A 23,550-nucleotide genomic window follows, 5' to 3' on the forward strand; every position below is an offset into this window, starting at 1 on the left:
GGGAATGAGTTATCAGGTAGGCCTGGCACACGACCATGAGGATGGTGTGTTGTATGGTGTACAGTATTTGGGTGTGTGTGTGTGTGTGTGTGTGTGTGTGTGTGTGTAGATACCTGGTTGTTGACCACCACGTGTATGGTGCCGTGTGTGGTGTATGAGGGCAGGTCGCTCAGGTGGAAGGTCTCGTAGACGATGCCCTGACCTGCAAATGCAGCGTCTCCGTGAAGCAGAAGGGACATCACCTGCAGGGGGTGCAAACACAGGGCACAGGTCAGCTATCCATCATGGTGACTCAGAGGAGTTTAAACATGTGTATGACTTCATCTGTGTAGATGTTGACATATGTGGAGTCAGAAATGCCAGAAATTCAGAATGTTCCATATGTGAGAGTGTTCAGTATGTGTGAGAATTTTTTGGGTGAGTGTGTGTTGACAGGTGATAATGGTGTGTGTGTGTGTGTGAGTGAAAGTGTGAGTGTGAGTGTGAGTGTGAGTGTGAGTGTGAGTGTGAGTGTGAGTGTGAGTGTGAGTGTGAGTGTGAGTGTGAGTGTGAGTGTGAGTGTGAGTGTGAGTGTGAGTGTGAGTGTGAGTGTGAGTGTGAGTGTGAGTGTGAGAGTGAGAGTGAGAGAGAGAGAGAGAGAGAGAGAGAGAGAGAAAGAAAGAAAGAAAGAAAGAAAGAAAGAAAGAAAGAAAGAAAGTGTGACTGGTGTACTGTATCGCTGTGTGTTCCGGTTTGTACCCGTTTGCCCTCGGTGTCTCCGCCGTAGAACTGCTCGGCCTTTGTCTTGCCCTGCACCACTGGGTCGACTGCCTCCAGGTGAGACGGGTTGGCCATGAGGGAGAGGGTGATGTCGCGGTCCGTCACGCGGTTGATGCGCCGGTGGTACATGCCCAGGTGGTACTTCACATCTCCAGAGCCCTGAGGCCAACATGAGGAGGTCAGTGTGAGTGTCCAACTAGGAAAATACTGCACTTTCTTTACCTCGTCACTCAGCCTGGGATTTCACATCAAAGTATTGGCTTTACTCTTCAATAACCAATTTTCCAACCAATCACTTCTATTACTGCTTACCCGGTTTACGTGTATCTGTGTAGACATGTAAAAGATATTCGGATTGATTCTGAACAATGACATCTTCATTAGCTCAGAAAGTACTTCTCTGGTATCCTTGACGGAGACCATATTGCCATCTACTGGTCTGGCATGATTGAGCGTTGTTCATCGCTTTGCGTTCTTGTGTGTACAGAGAGTTTGTAAAACAAAAGGGGGGTAAATGTCTGCTTTAAAGAATATCCATGTACGTGTGGACTAGGCCTAAAGCGAGACAGTAGTAACATCCTCAACAGACTCTTCAAACACAAGGTTGGCTCTTCCATATTTTGATTTGACTAAGATTAGTACTCTAGTTCTGCTGTCAGTGGCCCTTCATCAAAAACAACACCATTCAACCCATCCGGGGGGTGGAACATAGATGGTGGGGGAAAGAGAGGGGGGAGGGGAAGAGAGATGGGGGGAAGAGATATGAGGAGAGGAGGGATGGGAGCAGCACAGACCTCATCAGCAGCCTCCAGCTTGGAGTCGAACTGGCAGAAGATCTGCTCCAGCTCCTTCCTGATCACATTGGCCAGCACATTGAGACGACCCCTACAAGTCCAAGAGAGAGAGAGAGAGCGCTTTCGTATATATATATATATATATATATATATATATATATATACACACCACATCATCCAAACACCCCTTAAACTGTGCATCATGCACTTTTTTTTGTTTTACATGCCGAGACCTCCAGGCAATTCCAGAGTGCTAGTTCTACAGTTGCCCAGTAAAGGGGAGTTGTGATGCTCCTGTGCTATGCTTTACCCGGCAGTCTACACAGACTGTGGTGTGCCATGCCGTAATGTGATATAATACTGCACTGAGCTATGCTGTTGTGTGCTGTAACGTTGAGGTGACCTGTGGGGCATGCCCATGATGACGCTTTCCACGCCGGCCTCGCTGGACTTGTCGATGATGGTCTTCATGGCGGGGATGAGGGATTCGGACCCCTCTAGACCGAAGCGCTTCTCTGATGACCACTTCCTCTGCAGGAACTCCTCAAACCTGCACCACAACATACAGACACAATGGCGTCGCAGCAACACATCCTGTGTGTGTCTTTATGTACGTGTGGTCGTGTGTGCGGTACCATGACCACACAGGGTACAGTGCTCCTCTACAGGCTTGCTTAATGAGTGATGAGCATAATAAGCATGTGGATATGTCAGAGCATGTGTGTGTTCCGTGTTACATTATATATAATGTTATGTCATTATACGCACACACCCACACCCACACACACACACACACACACACACACATTAGTGTGTACATGTACTTGTAGGTGTATGTCCATGTGTGATCTCTTTCTGACCTGGTGGAGCGCACCATGCGGGCCAGCAGGGTTCTCTTCTCCTCCAGGCTGAACTGCATGACTCCCGGCTTCTCAAACTTCTGCCGTATCCACTGGCACTGTTCCAGGTCGTTGATGAACATGAACTCCACACCAATGTGCTGGCAGTATGCCATCTGTGGCAGGCAGGGGGCAGTAGTGAGCGGCACGCGCAGGGACAAGTAATGCGTAGAGGTGTGTGTGTGTGTGTGTGTGTGTGTGTGTGTGTGTGTGTGTGTGTGTGCTGGCACAAGTGCAAGAGGTCCACGCGGTGCATGCTAATGTTTAAACAGTGTGCTCCAGGGGATTCTATACAGGATTGTGTAAGTGTACATTTTGTACATTTGACTGTGCATGCATAAAATACATATATTTGAGTGAGTGTGTGTGCTGGTGCGTGTACACGCCTGTGACTGAATTTGTGCCAGTCTGTGTGCGCAATTCATGTTAAAAATACTGGAAACTGTATTTCTCTGGTTCTATTACCCAATTCCCACTCACACTGAAAGGTGTTTATTTGTTTCTATAATGCCGTGTTGGTGTTGTGTGGGAATGGGAGCCAAAGTCGTGAATACGGCAAAGCCAGACCATGAACCGATCCCCTGGTAACGTAGTAGGGGTGCACGATTCAGAAAATGTCACGATTCGATACCGATTTTTAGGCTCACGATTCGATTAAAAATCGATTTTCGATTCAAAAACAATTCTCGATTACAAAAAATGTGTTCACAGTATGTAAATGTTAGTGCTGTCAAACGATACAAAATTTTAATCGCGATTAATCGCATTTTTGTCATAGTTAACTCAAAATGAATCACGATTAATCGCAAATGTATTAATCGCAAATTTTATTTTAATGCTCTTATCATGGAAAAGTGGATTGGCTTGCTTTATGCAATGTTTTATTTTATTGAAAAACAACATTGCCAAACAGGGCGGTACAAAATAAAATTATAAAGTGCACATTTCAGACTCTAGTGCAGTTAAACCATGGCTTAATATTTTCTTTTTTCCAAGTTTGCTGTGAACATAGAAGTCAGGCCTCTTATTTCAAAAACAATGAACCGTAACAGTTAGGTTACCAATAAAAGGTAAGCCTACTACTGTGCTTTCAGCCAGCTGCCTGTTGACATTTTCAGACAACAGTGAAGCTCGCTTCTTTTGCACAACACAACTTTTAAAGGTAAACTTTCTATTCAGAAGCTTTTTATCAACCATTTCGCCGTATCGCGCTCACCATCACTCAAACCGTAACGTTAGCCTACTACACAGTTTGCGAAGCCAAAAAGAACGTTAATCTTAGAAAAATCGAAAATTAGAACTATGAATCGATTTTTGGAATTCTATGAATCGATTCTGAATCGGAAGCACTTGAATCGCGATACGAATGTGAATCGATTTTTTTGCACACCCCTATAACCTTATAACATTGGCGACAATCTTCTACCACGGCTCAGGTGGGAATGCTAGCAGCTATATTCCCATCTTGCAGAGAGGAGCAAGGATGAGGAGGGCGGATTTCTCCCCCATCAATCAGAGTAAGCCCTTCACCACCGAGGTCCCATTATTTCTCTCAGGATAGTTTGAACCCAAGACTGTCTTTTATTGGTAATCTGATTTGGAGAAATTAGTTTATCGGTTATGCAGCAAACAGTGTTGCCTGGTTGCTACGGTTTCACTTAGCCATTTCAAGAGACTATTTGTTGTGTTTCTTGTGTGTGTGTGTGTGTGTGTGTGTGTGTGTGTGTGTGTGTGTGTTTCCAGTACCTCCAGGCGGCGGATGATCTCCCTTAGGGGAAGGGCACTCTCACTGCCCCCTATGAAGGTGGTAGTGGGCAACCGGAACACCTTGTCCAGGTCCGACTCGTCCAGGCCGTAGAACCCTACCAGAACATACACACCCAGAGACGTGTCGGGGGGTTGGGGATGAGGGGTGTCGGGGGATGGCCAGGAGATCGTACAGGGGGGGGGGGGCGGCCCCATTCCAACAACCCAACATGAAGAACACAGTGGGCCAACGGAGACGATAACAGAGGGAGAGACATGAAGTTAGTCAGGAATAACACACGCATACACACACAGTGAGAAACTCTCTAGGATCGTTTCCATGTGATAAAAAGAAACAAGACAATGATTAGAGAAGACAGTGACATTACATGGATTCCGATTTAAGGAGCTGGTGACCACACAGGGTACAGTGAGAGACTGACGGTACACAAAGCTGAGGAGAGGGGTGTGTGGGGACGTGAACACAACACAGGAGAGAGAAAAGGGAAGGGGTGAGAGCACAGAGGAGAGGGTGAAGCTCAAGAATGGGGTGGGGTGGGGGGTGGTGTCTGATGTATTTAAGGTGAAGTTGGGTGGAGGCGGAGAGGAAAGGGAGGGGGCTAAAGCCAGTATGGGGGCTAGAAGGCGTGATGGGAGGCTGTGGAGGATCTGGAAAGCGTGATGACAGCCCTATAGTGGCAGAGGTCACAACATGCAGACAGAGTGAGAAGGGCACATCAAACCAGGCACACACCAGAGGAGACACAACACAGGTATGAAACGAGACCACCACATCGCTGACGGCCACACTGCTGACGGCCACACACCTGCGGTGTGACTCAGGCCACCTTTATGTGCTATGATAACGACAGTGGTCTGATTTCAGGACCTTGAATCACAGCTCAGGATGGCATGGGAGGTGACCGCGCACAGGAACTACACAGGAACTATGCTCACCCGAGCACTCCCAGGCCTTCACACCTCTGCACATCTTTGCCACAAGGTAATAAGCAAATGCTTCCAGGAGTAGAGCCTGGGAAACTAAGATCAGCACAAGGCAAACGCAGTGCAAACATGCCAACCCTGCATGAGTTAGAACATTTAAACGTTTAGATCTATTCCAAGCCTCATAGCAAGCTGGGATACCTTTTTAACTCTTTACTCCATAGGACACTGGCTGTTTCTTTCCCTGCTCTCTCCAACCTAAAATGAGCCAACCCTCAAAATAGGCCAGCCCAATCCCACCATTAGGTAGAGAGGGGTGGACATTAAGACACCCATCTAAGAGCAGTTCAGTGAACAATGAAACATATTCTGTTTAAACTCATTTCACTTCACAATATTGATTGAACTTGAAAGGTGTGTGTTTGAGTGCAAAGTATTTTGAGCATGTAGCACAGACTCCTATCATTTGAGCTGGAATTAGGCCTGGAAAATGGAGTGTGTGTGTGTACGAGGTTGTTTACTTTGGAGGTAACCTCCAGCAATAGCAGAACAGGTTAAGAGTATTTACAGATGGCTGCAGCCCCAATGGTCGCTGACGCATGAGTATATTTGTGTGTGTGTGTGTGTGAGGTTGGTAACCTACAGCAGTGGAAGAGCAGGTGAAGTGTGTTTACAGAGCAGATGTGTGCAGCTCCAGTGGGTACTGACGTACGTGTGTGTGTGTGTGTGTGTGTGTGTGTGTGTGTGTGTGTTTGTTTATTCGGACATTAACCTCCCCAGGGGTAACCTCTGCTAATATGTATACCTTTAAAGCACAAACGTGTTCCCCAGTGAGTAGGCACACACTGCACTCTCACCCATTTACCTGAAGAGGTCACACTCTGCTACACACATACACGCAGAGGGACCCACCCAGGAACATACACACACGCGCGCGCGCGCGCGCGCGTGCGTGCGTGCGTGCGTGCGTGCGTGCGTGCGTGCGTGCGTGCGTGCGCACGGACACACCCAGGAACACGTGAGCAGGACAAAATGTACTTGCCGGTACAGAGGACAGATCAGACCTGTATATCAGAAAAGGTTTAAACCCCTCTGGTTAAGACTGTCTGGTCTGGGTACAGTAGGGCGCTGTTCCAAATAATAAAGGACTGAATATTCTGCATTCAGATAAGATTTTACGCACTCCGCATGCATTCAGATAAGAATGTCAAATGCTGACATCTAGCATCTGCATCACCAGTCAGACCATTCTGACTCACTTCACTTTCCTAAATACTATGTTTACAGTGAACCACCGTCATTATGGTGTACTTACAAGATTAGTTTCAATTCCTGAAAAGAAACTCGTCAAATCAAAAACCTTTAAACAAAAGCGATTTTCCATGTGCTTGTGTGTGTATCTGCGTGTGTGTATGTGTGTGTGTGTGTGTGTGTGTTAGGGGTGTAAAAAAGAATCGTTTTGCATCGATGCATCGATCCAACAGCCGACGATACGATGCATCGACACGTCCGCAAGAGTATCGATCTAAAAAAAAAAAAAAAAAAAAAAAAAAAATTTTTTTTTTTTTACTTTTTGTTGCTAGTGCACTTTGATGAGTATTTTTATTATTTTATAGTGAATGAAGTAGGCCTACAGGGGTATTTTTTGTTACCATTTGCTGCTACTAGTGCACATTTGCACTCATTGCACTGATTGTGTGGAGCATTGTCATTTTAAATTGAATTAACTACAGGCCTATTTTTTGTTACCGTTTGCTGCTAGTGCACTTTTGCACTGATTTTGTTGAGTATTGTTATTCTATAGTGAATGTGGTATAGGCCTATTTTTGTTACTTAACACTTTGTACTTTGTACAGTACTTTTTGATGCATGGCCTTTCAGAATCTATAACAGGGGCATTATTATTTTTCAGTGAATGAGGTTGTCATAGGCCTAGGTGGAGTACAACTTTTCTACTTCTGTTATTGGCTGTTGTTTCTCAAATAAAATGCATAACGATATAACAGCTTTCATTGATTTATTTCAAATCTGAAACATTGTCTAGCCTGTAAGGTAAAAAAAAGAACAAATTAATCGAATCGAATCGAAATCGAATCGTATCGTGGTGTATTCATGAGTATCGAAAATAATCGAATCGTTGGGTCAGGAAATCGATACTGAATCGAATCGCCATGATGGGTGTGATTTACACCCCTAGTGTGTGTATATGCTTTGCATGACAGAGTAGAAAGAGTGTTATGGAAAGACTGCTCAAACACCCACACATACTGTGAGCTGGACTTACAACTCTTACAAAAATATGCCTGACCTTCCTGATAAGGTTCAGATACAGTCCCCTCCACAATTATTGCCACCAAAAAAGGATTAAAAAAATAAAACACAGTTGACTAGTCTGACACTGAAAAAAAGTAATGAATCCAACCTAATAACCTTATACAGTTAACCTTAAATTGATTTATTGACAATTATTGGCACCCCTTCATTTAATAATTTGTACAGCCTCCCAATGCAAAAAAAAAAAAAACAGTCTTCTTCTAGAACTTATAAAGTAGGAGAGTACAGAGTAGGGAATGAAAGACCAGATCGTCCAGGGTCCTTGGTCTTCTCTTGTGCACTCTCCTCTTTAGCTCACCCCACATGCTTTCAATGGGGTTTAGTTCAGGGGACTGAGATGGCCATAGCAGAAGCTTGGTTTGGAGTTAAGTAAACCATTTTTGTGTTGATCTGGACATATGTTTTGGATCCTTGTCCTGCTATAAGATGCAACAACAACAGAGTTTTAGTTTCTTGGCAGAGGCAGCCAGATTTTGATTTGAAATGGCATTTCATGGAGTCCATCATCACAGAACCGCCACCATACTTAACATTGGGAATCAGGTTCTTTACATTATAGTAATCCTTCTGTAGCCAAAAAAAGAATTTTAAGCTTCATTTGAAAATAGAACATGGTGATAGAACATGCGCTAATGCTTGTGGTTAAATGGCAGGAAAGGCTTTATTAATGGCATGTCTTCCAAATAATCTATTGGCATTGACGTGGTGACTGATGGTAGTTTTGGAGACTTGATGCTGACCCAAGATGCTTCCATTTCCTGTAACCCTCCAACAGCGATCCTTGGAGATTTTCATTATTTTTCACTGTGTGTGGGGGAAAAGTAAACTTCAGTTCTTTTCCAAGCAAGTTTAGAACAGTTAGAGTTGCTTTGAATTTTTTTTATATTTGCCCTTATAATAGATTTGGAGATTTTTCAGCCCGGTTGCCATTTTGTTTTGTATAACAATTCCCTGACTTATGAAGGTCAACACGCTTTTCCCTTATTTGATTTGTGCCTCTGCGTCACCTCATATTTATACTCAAGTGAAACAGTTTACCTTCTGAAAAGCCCTCAACACTAGGCACAGCATGCCAATAGACCGCAGGGCAAAGCGTGCTGACTTACATAAGGTGCTATAAGCTGGGGGGGGGTAATACAATTATAAAGTAAAAACCTTTGATGTCAATAATGATTGCACAAGCCACAAACAATGCCATTTCTGGGCTGATGAGTGACAGGGCCAGAGAGTGTCGTCATCCGGCAGGGTTATGACCAATTAGAGTAGAACAGGGAGATAAGGCAAAGGCAGGACATCAGTCCACCGGAAGCCTGATGAAATTAATCAACTTCTCTCTTTTTCTTTCACCACAAAGCCAAGCGTGGAACATTAAAACAGAAGAGAAACAGATGTCAAAGCTGTTCTCTCTCTCTCCTTTTTGGTCATCTTTACCAGGGTTGCCAGCAATTGTGGAGGTGACTGTTCATCAACAAACCCACATATTCTCTCTATCACACACACACACACACACAAACACACACAAACACACAAACACACACACACACACACACACACACACACACACACACACACACACACACACACACACACACACACACACACACACACACACACACACACACACACACACACACACACACACACTTAAGGCATCCCAAGAGCTAACCATTATTCTTCACCGCAGATATAGTTGTTTGCATTTTGTACTCATTTGTACCCCACAGAAAGTCTCGTGACCTCCATATAGAATGATCCATGACCCGCTACCCACTGGATGAGAAACTGTGCTCTACCTGACTTCCGATCTGAAATCGGAGTCTATGCTACGGGGAGGGAGAAGAGTCTGGGGAACAACAGAGGGCTTCCATCATCAACAAATGCTACCTGATTCCAGACCAGTTAAATCTGTGCTAGGGACAGAAGAGGAACAGCTACAGGGGAATCACCAGGGCTGGATGGAGAACTGCTAACTAGCTAAAAGTCTTTCATACCTCCAGTGGTGAGCTCAACCAGGCGGTTGTTAAAGAGAGCGAGGTCTGAGGCATAAACAGGGGGGAATTAAAAAAAAACAGTCAGTGCACTGGTACAAACAAGATCAGCTCGTTCACTCACTCGAGTTATCTATATTTATGCACAGACACACATTACAGTTTACTGAATATCAGCAGACACAAACAAACACACACACAATCAATACTGTCTTGGCATCATCAGATAGCCAGGCAGACACACAGAAACACACACACAGGGACATCTATCTAATGTAGCCATAGGTGGTGCTGCTGCTGTGCTTAAACCTAACAGGATTTTGCTGAGGACAGCTCAGGGCGGCAGGGGAGCAGGAGGGGTATATTTGGGGAGGTGGTGGAGGGGTGAGGAAAGCCCTGACCGCAGCATTACTGGAGCGAAATGCCTCCTCAGGGGCTGACTGATCCAAAGCAATATGAGGCCGGGAGGCCAAGACCCAGAGAGACCGCAACAGCCGTGGTCTAGAGCAAGAACACAGAAGAACACTCACTACACGCCACCGTAATGCACATCCAAGGAGACCCTCATTAGAGGCCAACTTAAAAAACAGAGTAATGACGTCTGAGACACTATATATGTACAATATTTTATATGTATATATGAATTTTTTGACACTATGTTTACATATGTACTATATACATATGTACTATATACACGTATTTATGTATATTTGTGTGTGGTGGGTTTGATATCCCCCTGTAAACTCAATGAGCCATACTCCAAAGTTCCAGACCTCTGACTATCATAAAGGCTAATGTCAAGCTTTGTGTGTGTCTTTGTATGCGTTTGGTCAGAATAAACAAACAAACAAAGAAAACAACAGTTGTCCATCAGCCTGCATAGAAATTTGTATCTACAGCTCTGAAGTCTCAGCAAAGTGCGCAAGAGTCAATCTGTGGGCAGATAAACACAAAAAAAAACCCTCAATTTCCTCGAATGCGAGCGCATCACGCAGTGCATGACAGCAGGTTAAGATTAGAGTCACCCTGATTCAGAGCGATAGGATCAATGCGTGCCTCTGTTTGTTTATTTTTCCCAACCATCTAACAGACTTGGTTGTTTTTACGATGCTAATCTAACTTCATCAGTCTGCTTAGTTTGTTTGTTGGTATGTGTGTGTGTGTGTGTGTAAGAGAGAGCGTGACAGAGAGAGATACAGGTTATGCAGAGCAGTAAGTTTAAACAGGTACTGTAAACAAGGCTCTGCTGAAATACACTCATAGGATTATCAAATTGAATTACACAACAAGAAGCCAGTGTTGAGACGAACCCACATGATTGTCTTCACGGAACAGTTGACTGACACGGACCGAGGCTCGATCTAGGCAAAACACAGCTGCCATTAGGGTCCAGTAATGTGTCTGAGTAGATCGAGTTCACCCATGGCATGTCCAGGTATTGTGCACAAGGTGTTTGTAAGGAAGACTGTAGTAGTTTTTTTAACACAGTAGTGGTATGACAGCAAGGGGGACAGAAGATGTTCCTTGTAAAGATCCAATCTTTCCTCCATTTCAACAGATTACACCAAGGGTTTCTAACCCCCCTCTACCAGAAGCCATTAACAACCACCAACGCAGAACAGACCACAGGGGGACAGTGCAAAGACTGAAGAGACAGAAGCTAGCCAATCACAAGGCACAAAGGCATTCTTGGAATGGCTGAATGAACGAATGACGAGAGAAAGAACTGGAAGAGAGGAGGGGCCTGCCAAGCATGCCCACGTGGCCGCATGCAGTGCCACCTGAGACAGGGATGCTGATAGACAACTACAGGGTGCTAACACACACGCGAACACACACTGAGATGCATGGAAGCAGACACGCACACACACACAGGCAGACATCCACTTATGCATGCCTACTTACAGACAGAGAGATACTCTGCAGTACTACGTGAGGTGACGTGACAGTGATATGAGACTGGTGAAACTAATGATTGTGAGGGAGCATGCAAACGACACATGAGATTTCATGACATCAGGTTCCATCTCAATTGATTCTGATCAACTACAGTTGATAGGTGCATCAGCTGAGCTTCTGATGTAGGCGGGGACATGCGTTTCACAATGGGTAAATACCAACAACCTGAACCACCAAGCCTTAGACACCCAAGCCTTCCCTTCACCCACAAGAAAAGATCTTCCATCTGCAAAAGCATGCCTTTTCTGTGTCACTCTGGACATGTGAGTGACTGACTAGTACACCCAAGAAGGAAACAAATGCTGAGAAACTGCTTAAAGAGCAGCATTTACCCATTGCAAAAACGCACTGCTAAAGATGAAAGAAAGAGCTACAAGATGAAGTGACACCTTATGCAGACAATGGCGATGAGGACATATGATGAGGAGGATAATGAGAAGTGCGACCAGCCTGGACACCGGCATAACTGAACCAGTCGTCCAGAACCTCACCAAGCTTGTCCGACGATGTGATAATATCGGTGGGGACGCACGAATCGAGATCGGCGTCCATAATCCCAAGGGGGTCCAACTGGGCAACATGATGCCCACGAATCTGCAAGGGGAGGGGGGGGGGGGGATGTCGGAGGAGAAGTGAAGGAGCAGAGGAAATGGAAGGAGAAAGGAGAAGAAGGAGGAAGATATGGGGATCGGAGGGGTAGGACAGAACAGAACAGAAAAAAAACAGACCAGAACAGAAAAGAACACAAAAGAACAGAATGAACAGGAAATAGACAGGGCGGAGAGACGGGAGAGGACAAGCACACAGGGAGGGGGAGAAGCAACATTACCACACACAGCAGCATTACTACACACACACACACAAACACACAGCTCAAAGGAGCAACTCTCACCAACATCCTTTAAGCCCAGAGTAACAGCGGCATCGTCAAAATTTACACAACTGATGCCCAGAGGGTCGAGCTTGGCTATGGAATGACCCCTCACCTGTAAACAAGGCAATATCTCAATCTCAACACACATGCAAACAGTTCTTCTACAGTTATGATTCATTCTATTCCATTTTAGATAAATTCAGTCACAGCAGATATTACGATTAGTCACAGCACTTACTCAGTAGGTCTGTATGCGCTTAAAATGCTTGTCAGTCCCTCCAGAATTTTGAGTTTTGTTTTTTTAATGTGTTTTTTGGCGTTTCTCTCTAAAGCCCACTTAAACTCCACAAATTCTAAAAAAAAAATGAATGAGATAGAACTCAGACATCAAATGAATTATCTACATAAGTATTTTTGTTTTCTAATATTTGTTTGGCCTTGTAATTAGCTAAATAAAATTAACTAATTAATCCATCAATTTGATATGATTATTCACGATTATTTCTTCTTAAAAATGAAGCTTGTAATAATGCACATTAAAATGTAAAATCATAGAATAGATGTAAATTCAACACACATGAAGTATATTTGAATTAAAATACTATTTTTTAATAGCATCTTTTCCACTTTGAACACAGATTCTCCTGAACTACAGATTTTCAATAAAACCATCAAGGCCATCAGAATTGACCGTCAGCTTGAAAGACATACTTGTTAAATGTGTTGCTTGCTAAGTGTAAAGGGGACTTATTTTGAAACAGGGCTTCAGATAAAGACATGGAGACTTTTGGGGAGGGCGCTACTGGAGGGAGTTAGCGACTAGGTCAGCCTATAACATTTTAGCCTATAACATTTCTTTCTACATAACCTTCCCAACCCTGCTACTACTAAGCTAAAATAACCATGGCCATCAATCCATCACACACCTGACACCAAACGAATAGGCCACTTAACAGTGGCAGTGGTTGAGACGGACTGTGCATAACCTTTTACCACCTTTAGGACGCCCAAAGGGGAATGGCAATAACACGGAAGTCACAGAAATCACGGAATCGCAAAAAACTAGAGGGACTGTTTTTTATACATATATTATGCTACATTCATCATTCAGTCTAATATCTGTACCAAGCCCCGCCAAGTGTAACATCTTTAAAGATGTGCTTTCAAATTGGTCAACTACAGCTTTGTGGCTTTTATTTTAGGTGGTTGTGGCAGGGTCTGTCAAATCTGGTATTATCTGGTATTGCCCTGCAGATCTTGTTTAACCTGAGCAAACCTTCCGGTATAGGCATGTAAATGTGAGGCAGGTGAAGAGCAGTGAGTATGGCTGTATGGAGTTAGTTCTAGATCAGTCTCTGTCCAAGCATCAAGCCTGACGGGTCTGTGGTCAGCACACGTTATTATTAAACTGAAGATCTCTGTAGAAAACTCCAGACACACATAGTCGTACTCGGACTGCTCCAGCAGTGCACACAAACACCGACTCTGAAATGAGCAGAAAGACTTTGTACCTCTGTGTGTCTGTAAGGGAGTGTCATAGTGTGTGTGTGTGTGTGTGTGTGTGTGTGTGTGTGTGTGTGTGTGGAACTTATGCTTTAACACAAACACGGCCCTCTAACAATAACTGAGTGTGAGAAGGTATGGGTCATGTGCTGTGTGACACAAAGGTGTGACTGGAAGGAGAAAGAGGATGTGGGATGGAGGGCTGCAGTGGCAGCAGTAGAGACAGACGGATGGAAAAAGAAAGAAGAAAGAGAAAAAGTGTGTGTGCGCAGATAGTGAGAGAGAGAGAGAAAGAGAGAGGAGAGAGAGAGAAAGAGAAAGAGTGAACAAAGTCAACAGAAATGCAAAGAGGGTAAAGAGCTTAAAAGACAGTGTGTCAAAAAATGTGTGATGGAATATGTGTCCATGAAAAAAATATGTGGTTTGTGTGACAGGTTGAACAACATATTTAGAACCCAAGAGACAAAGACAGGGTGTCAGAGCATGTGTGAATGTGTGTGAGAGCACCTTGGAGACAGCGTGTGTGTTAGTGTGTATTAGGGGAGAAGTGTATCTGTGTGCGTGTGTATGTATGTGTGTGACTGATCTATGCCATGTCTAACTGGAGTGTTGCTGTACCTGGTATGCTCTAATGAGGGACTGGACGGCCAGGTGGTCCTCCACCAGCTTCTCCACGTTGGGCTGGGCCCCCATCAGGGCCTGCGCCTGAGAGAGACCCGACAGGCTCACACCCAGCGGAGGGGGGCTCTGGTATGCAGTTCCCGGGGGCGCACCTGCGTTAGCATTACGGAAAAATATATCCCAAGACTGGGGGGGGAGAGAAAGAAAAAGGGATGGAGGGGGGAGAGAGAGAGAAGGACATCGGTCAACAAAACCTTGACATGTAACGGAATGAAAAAAGGAATTGATGTACAAGGAGATATCCTCATTTAATCCTTTTCTTTTTAAATTACTGCTAATTAGCACCTCCAAGAAGAGTATGTTAATGTTACGGTTTGTTGGTTTCTTTGTCTGTCAGCAGGATTACACAAACACTTCCAGCCCGTACGGGGCATACTAGACTAAGCGGAGGTCTGCGCTCTGAAAGTGCCCTTTTAGTTCCCTTTGTATTGCTTCGGCCCCAATAGTAAACAACGCCACCTCCCCTTGGAGTACGTGGAACAACCGGAGTTGGTTAACACAAAGAAAGTGGTAAACCTCCTGATATAAAATCCCTATGGCTTTATTTTCAATGGGTGAATAAAGCTATAGGGCTCTTCTATTAGAAGGTTCACCACTTACTTTACGTTAACTCGGGGTTAACTTACCCAGGTTTCTCACTAAACCTCTCCCCCTGGAGTGGAGCTGTGGAGAGCTGCCAACAGCTTCCCTACACCAGGCCATGACGTCGGCACACCATAGTGCCAAAAGGGCTTGAGTGGACACCATGCCAGGCCAGAGGCTTCCCCCTGGCCAAATCTGGGTTGCCGTGGTGATGGGCTGGCAAACTTTTCTGCTGCGTCACCTGAACGGCCCAAACACTCTGAACTTGAACTCGCAGTCACAATTGGGTGATGTAAATATGTGCTTTTTGTGCAGACACATGCATTCACACACACACACACACACACACACACACACACACACACACACACACACACACTCTCTATGCCACAGCCTCCATGACTTGACTCACTCACAGGGTTTCAGACCGCCCCTTATGCAACTACGGTTAAACTGTTGGAATGAGCAGCTGCTGTCCCAGTTAACTGAGCAACGACCCACTTGCACACAGTCCTGGACTCACTAAAGATGCTGACCTGGTATCCTCAGAATAACTGCACACACAAGTCCTGACTCAGAGACACACACACACACACACACACACACGTTCGAAAGCTGACCACATGACTACATGACTGAGCAATCGCAACCACTGACCTGACAGAGATGAGCTACCTGGCTTTCCAGCTTTAAGAGGCTCAAGAGCTCAGTGTGTTAAATTTGTAGAGGCAGAGAGAGAGCGAGAGAGAGAGAAAGTCACAGAAAGAGAGAGATGGAGACCTGTGTTCTTCAATGAGATGAAGAGGGGATTAAAGAGACAGAGCGATGGAGAGAGCGAGAGGGTGTGAGGGAAAGAATGGAAGAGAGACGTAAAAATAAGAAAAGATCTGAGACGACGGAAGGGAGAAAGGATGGCAGAGGAAGTGAGAATGAGATGCAGGAGAAGCAGGACACACAAATAGCACGTGTGTGTGTGTGTGTGTGTGTGTATGTGTGTCTGTATGCGATCAATAGGGTGGAAGACGATAGACTAGACAGGAAACAAGAGACGCAATCGAGCCCGGAGGCCTAATTTAGTACTGTACTACACAGTATCTATGCTAAACTTATTTAGTACACACACTACAGTATACTGGGCTTAGTATTAGCACCGCTGTGTCTCATCTCACTATTGAACCACCGTGAACCCACCCTGCACCAACAATACTGTTCATAACACACACACAAACTGCATCTGTCTACGCATGTACACACTCACACATACTCTTCACTGTCTCTGTCACACAAACACACACACACACACACACTAGGGATGCACGATATTGAATTTTAGCCGATATCCGATATGCCGATATTTACAAGCTCATTTTGGCCGATTGCCGATGCCGATGCCGATACCGATATATACACCTCAGCTTTTTAATTATTGAAAAGTCTCTCCTGTACTAGAATTAATCTGTTATTATGCTAGGGTATTGCTGTAAATACAGGACATTACAGACTTGATGTGTATCAATTTAGAAATAGACATTCACTCATGAAACTGAAATGGTTTCAAATATGGCAGATTTATTTATATTTTCACGTCACAATTTTCATACTTGAACAGTACCTCCTTGAACTTGAACAACTACACTCTGGAAATGCAGCTTGGCTTACTTGGCAAGCTAACGTTGGTTAACTGACTTACAGTTTAATAACGTCCCTTCTAGGATTTCTAGACTAATCTGTGTAACGTTATTGCCAAGTTAGCTGTTTAAATTCCACATATGGAAAAGTAAGCCATGTAGATCGCGTGGGCTCGTGACATAATGTTTCACATCGGGTCAAATGAGGCATCATCAACTTCTCTGGTGTCACGTAGCATGCTTGGCTAACTTTGCAAGCTAACCTTGGTTGACTGACTTACAGTTTAACAATGTCCATTCTAGGATTTCTAGACTAATCTATGTAATGTTATTGCCAAGTTAGCTGTATAAATTCCATAAATGCAAAAGTGAGCCATGTACAGATAGCGTTGGCTTGTGACATAACGTTTCACATCCTGTGAAATGAGGTATCATCAACTTCTCTGGTGTCACGTAGCATGCTTGGCTAACTTTGCAAGCTAACCTTGGTTAACTGATTTACAGTTTAGTAACGTCCCTTCTAGGATTTCTAGACTAAGCTATGTAACGTTATTGCCAAGTTAGCTGTATAAATTCCATAAATGCAAAAGTGAGCCATGTACAGATAGCGTGGGCTTGAGACATAACGTTTCACATCCCGTGAAATGAGGTATCATCAACTTCTCTGGTGTCACGTAGCATGCAAGCTAACAAGCTAGTGTTGTCTAACTAACTGAGTGACTTATTAACGTCAATTAGCGCGACAGGTAATGTTGTAAAGCGTGGCACGCGGGTGGTCTGCATCTATGCATGCAACCTACATTATGGCCAAGCTGCATCTCCTCCTCCTTCTCCTGAAAAGTTTTCTAACAAATAGGCATTTTGTCATCATCCTCTGATACTGTGAAGTAGGATACTGCCACACAGCCGACGCTCATAAACATTTGCTTTGCGTGCGCATAATTTACACGTCACCTTATCGGCCAGGTACATCGGCAGAAATTTGTAATATCTGCAGATACCGATAATTAAGTTTTTAAGCCGATAACTGCCGATACCGATGTCTTGCCGATAATATCGTGCATCCCTAACACACACACACACACACCCACACACACACACACACACACACGGTTCATGCTGGGGTGGGGTGAAGGACTTGATTTCCCACAGACTGGTGATTGAGATGGGGTTTCAACCTGTAGCAAGACAAGCACACACACACACACCCCGACCACGACACAGGATCACACAGCGCAAGCGGGCTATGGTCAGACCGCCAACCACGCAGACACACGGCGTGCATGTGCTAGTGCACACATGAGACTTTAGAACTAGAATGCACATGGAAAGAACTGGATGTATGTGGGTGTGTGTGTGTGTGTGTGTGTATGTATGTATGTCCAAATTTGTGTATGTGTGTGCATGTGTGTATGTGTGTGTATGTGTGTGTGTGTGTGTGTGTGTCAAAGAGGCGACATTATTATTTATACCCCACAGAATGTATCTATGTCAGTCGATCTGTGAAAAGGTCAGGTCTCAGGATCAGGTTTTCATCTGAAGCAGTAACTATGCATGGCGACCCTACAGTACACTGACATGCAGAGGCCATACTATGTGCTGTGTATTACTTCTGTAAAGTATGCAGAAAAATGGTCAGCCACAGGATACAATGGTCTGGCTAGTACCCCCCCGCCCCCTCCCCCCTACAATAGATATGAAGGAAACATTCACCAAATATTTAAAAATGTTAGCCATTAGCGCTCTGGGTGTCAGCCTTTATAACAGTCATATTTCATTCATTCAAATATCAGGAAACACCAGTCTCTCAGGGCCATCTTCAAATTATCTCAAGACCTGTCTAATGTTGAAAGTTCAGTATTTTCGATTACACGGCATTCCACTGTAATGAAGTCTGGTTTCCCCCTAAAGACAGCACCACATCACCGGCCTGCCCATGACATTGCTGCCAGACGCACATTCCAACATTAGGATTTCCCAGATAAACCTCAAAAAGTCCCCACCATTAGTGTGTCTGCTGGCTGAAGGAGGTTTTGGAAAGCCAGGCCTTGGCAGCAACTACAGGTGGAATTCCAGCAGGATGCTCACATCCTCACTTTGTGAGTCATGTGGTATTAAACCAGAGCTCTAAGGAAAGTCAGAACATTTCCCAGAACTGACCACGCTATAGGCTATTGTGCAATATGCGCAGTTTCAATATGATCTTGGCCTGATCTTAATACATGCAGGTTCATTATAACCCAGTCACTTTGATCTAGGCCTGCCATTAATAAACACTAGTTTACTCTGATCTAGGAAGGACGTTAACAAAACAGTAGTTAATTCCAATGTAGGCCTAAAGCTAATAAACACAGGTTTTACTCTGATGTAAGCCTGACGTTAATAAACACAGGGTCATTCTGATGTAGGCCTGACGTTATTAAACACAGGTTTATTCTGATATAGGACTGACATTATTAAAACACAGGTTTATTCTGATGTAGGCCTGACGTTAATGAACACAGGTTAAGACTGATATAGGACTGACATTATTAAACACAGGTTAAGAATGATGTAGGCCTGACGTTAATAAACTCTGAATGTTGTGGCTGCATCCCATCCTGAATGAAAGCTGTATTATTAGCTGACTGAAGTACGAGGGAGGGAGAGGTACAGCGCTATTATGTAACACCTGTCACAGAAGCAGACTGGCTTCAGGGCCTGAGACTGCCCTGGGGTGGGAAAATGAGTTGCCGTTACAAAACATGACCGCCCTTCTCACAGATGCATCCTATAGTGTTATCTGCATGCTTCCTCTGTCCTGCAGTTCGTTCCCCAGATCCCCAATCATTTGAAATGTGACGTCATGTGACGTCTCTAATTGCTGCCAAAGGAGATGAGGAACGAGGAGTGAGAACAGAGGACCAATGAGAGGAAATAGGATCCTATGCAGAAGTCTTTTTTAGAGTTGGGTCTTGTGTCTGCTACAAGGAACGATGTGTCCTTTTTGTAGCCTACAGTCAAAGATTTCATAAAGCGTGAGGTATAGTCCAAGGTGAAAAGTCCCCTCCCCTTTCTACCCATTCTTTCGTCACATCTTTTAACACATACAATTTAACATAAGAGAAAGTGGTTTAAGAACGAAAAAAAAATCAGACAGATTGCATTTTGTGACAGGAATAATATTACACCTCAATAACAGGATTTGCAAATAGAGAATTCTCAATGCTTTAGGGGATTTCAAAAGCTGTTGTATGGTAGACCTATCTACGTCAATATTGTCTACAATTTCCACAGTAAGCAGGACACAGAGTTATAAAGTAGGACTAATTTATTTTAGGGTTTCCTTCCTAACATGCTGTTTTTAAAAAGTCGGTTTATGTGAATAATATGCTGCAATTGTATTCCACTGCAGCCTACTCTATTTAGGTTGAAATTCGTGTAATAACACATTTACACTAGTTCATGAATTTCATTGGTGATCTCTGCGATTGTGATGTGAGCATTTGGCATATTAGACAAAGAAAATAATGATGATGAATAATGAACTTAAATATAGACCTGACAACCTAATGGTAATTTATTTCCTTATTTATTTCCTCTCCAATGACAATTTCATTCAGTAGAATTTATGTTTTGATTGATCTTTAAGTCCAAAATTCCATATATACTGTAAAAAACAACAGGTTTGTGAAGACAAGCCAGAGTGATGATGTGGCTGTGTCATCATAGTAACTGATGTATGTTAAAAGTGATGCGCTGGACTTCCGATAATAGCTGCCTCGAGCATGGCTGTGTGCCCAGTGAGCTCCTTTTAGCCAACATATTAAACTCCGCCTAAACTCGAAAAATAATAATAGAACAGAACTCAATTAAAATAGGAGCGGATGATGGGTGCAACTACAAAGCCCAAAACCAAGAAGAATATGGAAAAGCAGAGGAAAGACGATACTAAAGTCAAGTCTAACTCTAGCACGCTAGCCGAAGATAGCAACCAAGATCCAAACACCTCACTTCTGAAGTTCAGATTGTCTTGGAAGGCATTAGCAAACAGATTTTACCATGAAGAATGAGCTGAATGCTGACTTGAAAAGAAGAAATAACAAGTCAATTAAAAAATGAATTGTCAGAGTTCAAGGAATATATAGACCAGAAACTGGCTATAGTAAATAAAAGTAATGCGCGAGTAAGAAAGCACGTCTCTCTTATAGTGCATGTCTGTCCTTCATTCCCTCATTCTATTTGCATTCCTTCCTTGTTTCCTTCATTGTATCAGAGGGAGGTTCTAGGATGTAACGAAAGGAAGGGAGGTTTGACAAATAAAGGAAATAATGATCACCCACAGACTGTTGTGCAACACAAACCTTTCACTCACTTTCATTATCTCGCCCTCTCTCTCTCAAAAATGCATAAGCAAGGACCCCTCCCCCTCTCACACCCGCAGACTATGACACACAAAAGACAAAGGTAGGTTTTTCCTATTAACCAGTCTAGGCTCTCTCCGTGCCCTGTCCAAGGGCACATTAAAGGTATGGTATCCATCTTCAGCACAGCACCATGCTTTGCTTGAAATACTGGCAGACTAGGGATGGCGGCTTACCTTATGGACACTCTTGGGGTTCTCCAGCCAGGCATAGTACATCTCCTCAACATAGTTCGAACTAGTCCCGTTGAGGAAGGGCTCAGCAGCGACGGGCGCCGTGTAGCACCTGATGTGCTGAAACGTCCTAGGGGCCCCCGCCGCCGCTGGCCGCGTCTGAGAGGCGCTTTGCACAGTCTGTGAGGCCGTGAGTGGCCGCAAGCGTGCAGCGCAAGTCCTTAAGCGGTGCATCGCAGTCTCTAAAGCAGCGCACGGTTCTCCTGCCTCTCCAAACCAGTATTGTTAGGCGAAAACACGGAAGGGAAAGGGTCCCAGAGATGAGGAGTCAGATGTGAACTTGGGGCCAATCCGTCTTCAAGGGAATGTCAGTTTGGTGCTGAGAATCCAACTCTGTAGGGCAAAGAAGTGACTAATGAAACAACAATACGAAAGTCCTGTAACTGGGAAACTATTAAATCCATTGTTACCTGGAGGTTGAGATTCAAGGCACCACACATAACTGCATTCAAGCGTTACATGATCATGCTCTTACTGATAATTGTCAAATGGCTGTAGACTGTACTGGAATTCAGGCGTGGCATTACAGCAAGGTGGCGCAGGTTGAGGGCAAGGGAACAGAATGAGAACCCAAAACAATTAATTACTGGTATGACTAAGTATGACAGTGCTCATACAGCGTAGTAGCCTGTAACTAACCCCGGTACTTTTATAATAGGCACCGGCTACGGAACCTGAGCTATAGTTCCGGTAGTATTGCTACGGAATTCCCTATCAATGGTTTGAATATTAAAGGTCCGAAATGTTTTCTCTGTGCTAAAAGTATATGTTCTGTTGCCACGGACTCAGTTATTAACTTCATCTAATGTAATGATTCAAACAACCATCACATAACAAACTGTTGCTACAACAAGATAACAATGTAACCTAGAGTTTACAAACACAAATTAGCTCGCAAGTATCTATATCTAAACTCTAAGCGTTTGTAGTAGTTAACGTTATTTCTATTTAGCTGCACATTAAGTTCACGTTTGTGCTGTGGAAAGGTTTGGCTGGCTGGGTGATTGACCAACTTAGGATAGCAAGCTATGGCGCAAACTAGCATAATTTCTTATCTAGCAATATTTAGCCGGTTTGTACAGTTTAAAGGCTAGATGCTTTTAAAAGTGGTAATTATAAGGTATTTCATCACACGTATGTCATGATCTAATCAGCTAACGTAATCTTAGCAGGCAGGTGACATTAGCTAGTCTTCTCTAACACCAAGCAGCCACCGCTAACGTTAAGAGGAGAAACTTACATTTGCTTTGTAACGTTTGTTCACGGTGGCTAACTTACTTTGTCCTACCTTAGTACATCCATCAGATGCTTAAAGATGTTACCGCCGGTAACTTTATCCCTGTTGGAATGCTAAGTTTAACTATGTGGCGATAAGATACAAATATTATGGAGCTCCTTGTTTATATTCAGACATGGAACAGCAACTGTTTAATTTCAATGTGTACGTCCCATAGTAACGCACTCTAGCCTTAACTAACGTGGGCAACGTTGAACACATTTGTCCATAATGAAGTAACTGTTCATTTAGTTTACCTTATCTTGGAAAGTCCATGACATTAACAGCATATGGACTAACGTCATCTTAGCAGAAGAAAGACATTTCTAGCGCAGAAGTAAAACAGCGCTCACGTTTTCTCGGGTTGACCAACGGCGAGTTAGCTGGCGTCAATATAGACTAGCTTGCTTGCTAGCTAGCTATACGGTTTGGTTAGCGCACTTCATCTATCCCAGCAAAAAACAAAGGCCGGAATGACCTTTTTACCTGCGAATGATACCTACCTTATAGGATCGTACAGTGCAGGGTGGATGTACACAGCAAATTAACCACAAAACACCTCTCCAAATTGAAACGTCCGGCTATGGCTTCCTCGCCGTGGGTGCCTTCACAGTATGCAGCATCTGATCAGGCTTGTCTATTTGGAAGAAGGAACACACGCTCGTTACGTCACATCTAGCGTCAGACGGCATGGTCAGCACTTGAAATATGTGCCGCTTTGATTTCTCACACGAGGAGCCTGGCAAATTCAGAAACCCCATTGCCAATATAATACATTTCTGTAATTGTAATTTATGAGTATTTACTAGTTAGCAGTAGATTCTCAGCTGACCTTCTAATTCTGTCTTGGGCGTCCTGATTTTATATTCCCTGAGGTCACTACTTTACTTTAACAACATGCCTATAGCTTAGTGTGAGCACAGTTGAATGCTTCCCCTGCTGGTTA

At 44.0% G+C, this 23,550-nt stretch overlaps 1 protein-coding gene across 2 annotated transcripts in view; it reads right to left on the reverse strand.

Annotated features, from left to right (window-relative positions):
• The window catches only part of ogdhb (oxoglutarate dehydrogenase b), a 28,764-nt gene extending 5,524 nt beyond the window's left edge, over window positions 1-23,240 (reverse strand). Inside the window, exons 1-10 of one of the 2 annotated variants that reach the window (XM_080847849.1) lie at window positions 23,108-23,240; window positions 21,272-21,661; window positions 14,420-14,608; window positions 11,916-12,018; window positions 4,199-4,314; window positions 2,414-2,568; window positions 1,957-2,103; window positions 1,554-1,644; window positions 739-918; window positions 114-242 (exon numbers count right to left, since the gene is read on the reverse strand). In XM_080847849.1, the coding sequence (XP_080703975.1) occupies window positions 114-242; window positions 739-918; window positions 1,554-1,644; window positions 1,957-2,103; window positions 2,414-2,568; window positions 4,199-4,314; window positions 11,916-12,018; window positions 14,420-14,608; window positions 21,272-21,502 (1,341 nt within the window). In that variant the 5' untranslated portion in view covers window positions 21,503-21,661; window positions 23,108-23,240. Of the gene's footprint in view, window positions 1-113; window positions 243-738; window positions 919-1,553; window positions 1,645-1,956; window positions 2,104-2,413; window positions 2,569-4,198; window positions 4,315-11,915; window positions 12,019-12,316; window positions 12,411-14,419; window positions 14,609-21,271; window positions 21,662-23,107 lie in introns of both variants that reach the window. The other variant, XM_080847850.1, reaches the window with a different exon arrangement.
• Between the last annotated feature and the right edge of the window lie 310 nt (window positions 23,241-23,550).

The sequence above is a fragment of the Sprattus sprattus genome, assembly GCF_963457725.1.
Source record: "Sprattus sprattus genome assembly, chromosome: 11".
Taxonomy (NCBI): Eukaryota; Metazoa; Chordata; class Actinopteri; order Clupeiformes; family Clupeidae; genus Sprattus; species Sprattus sprattus.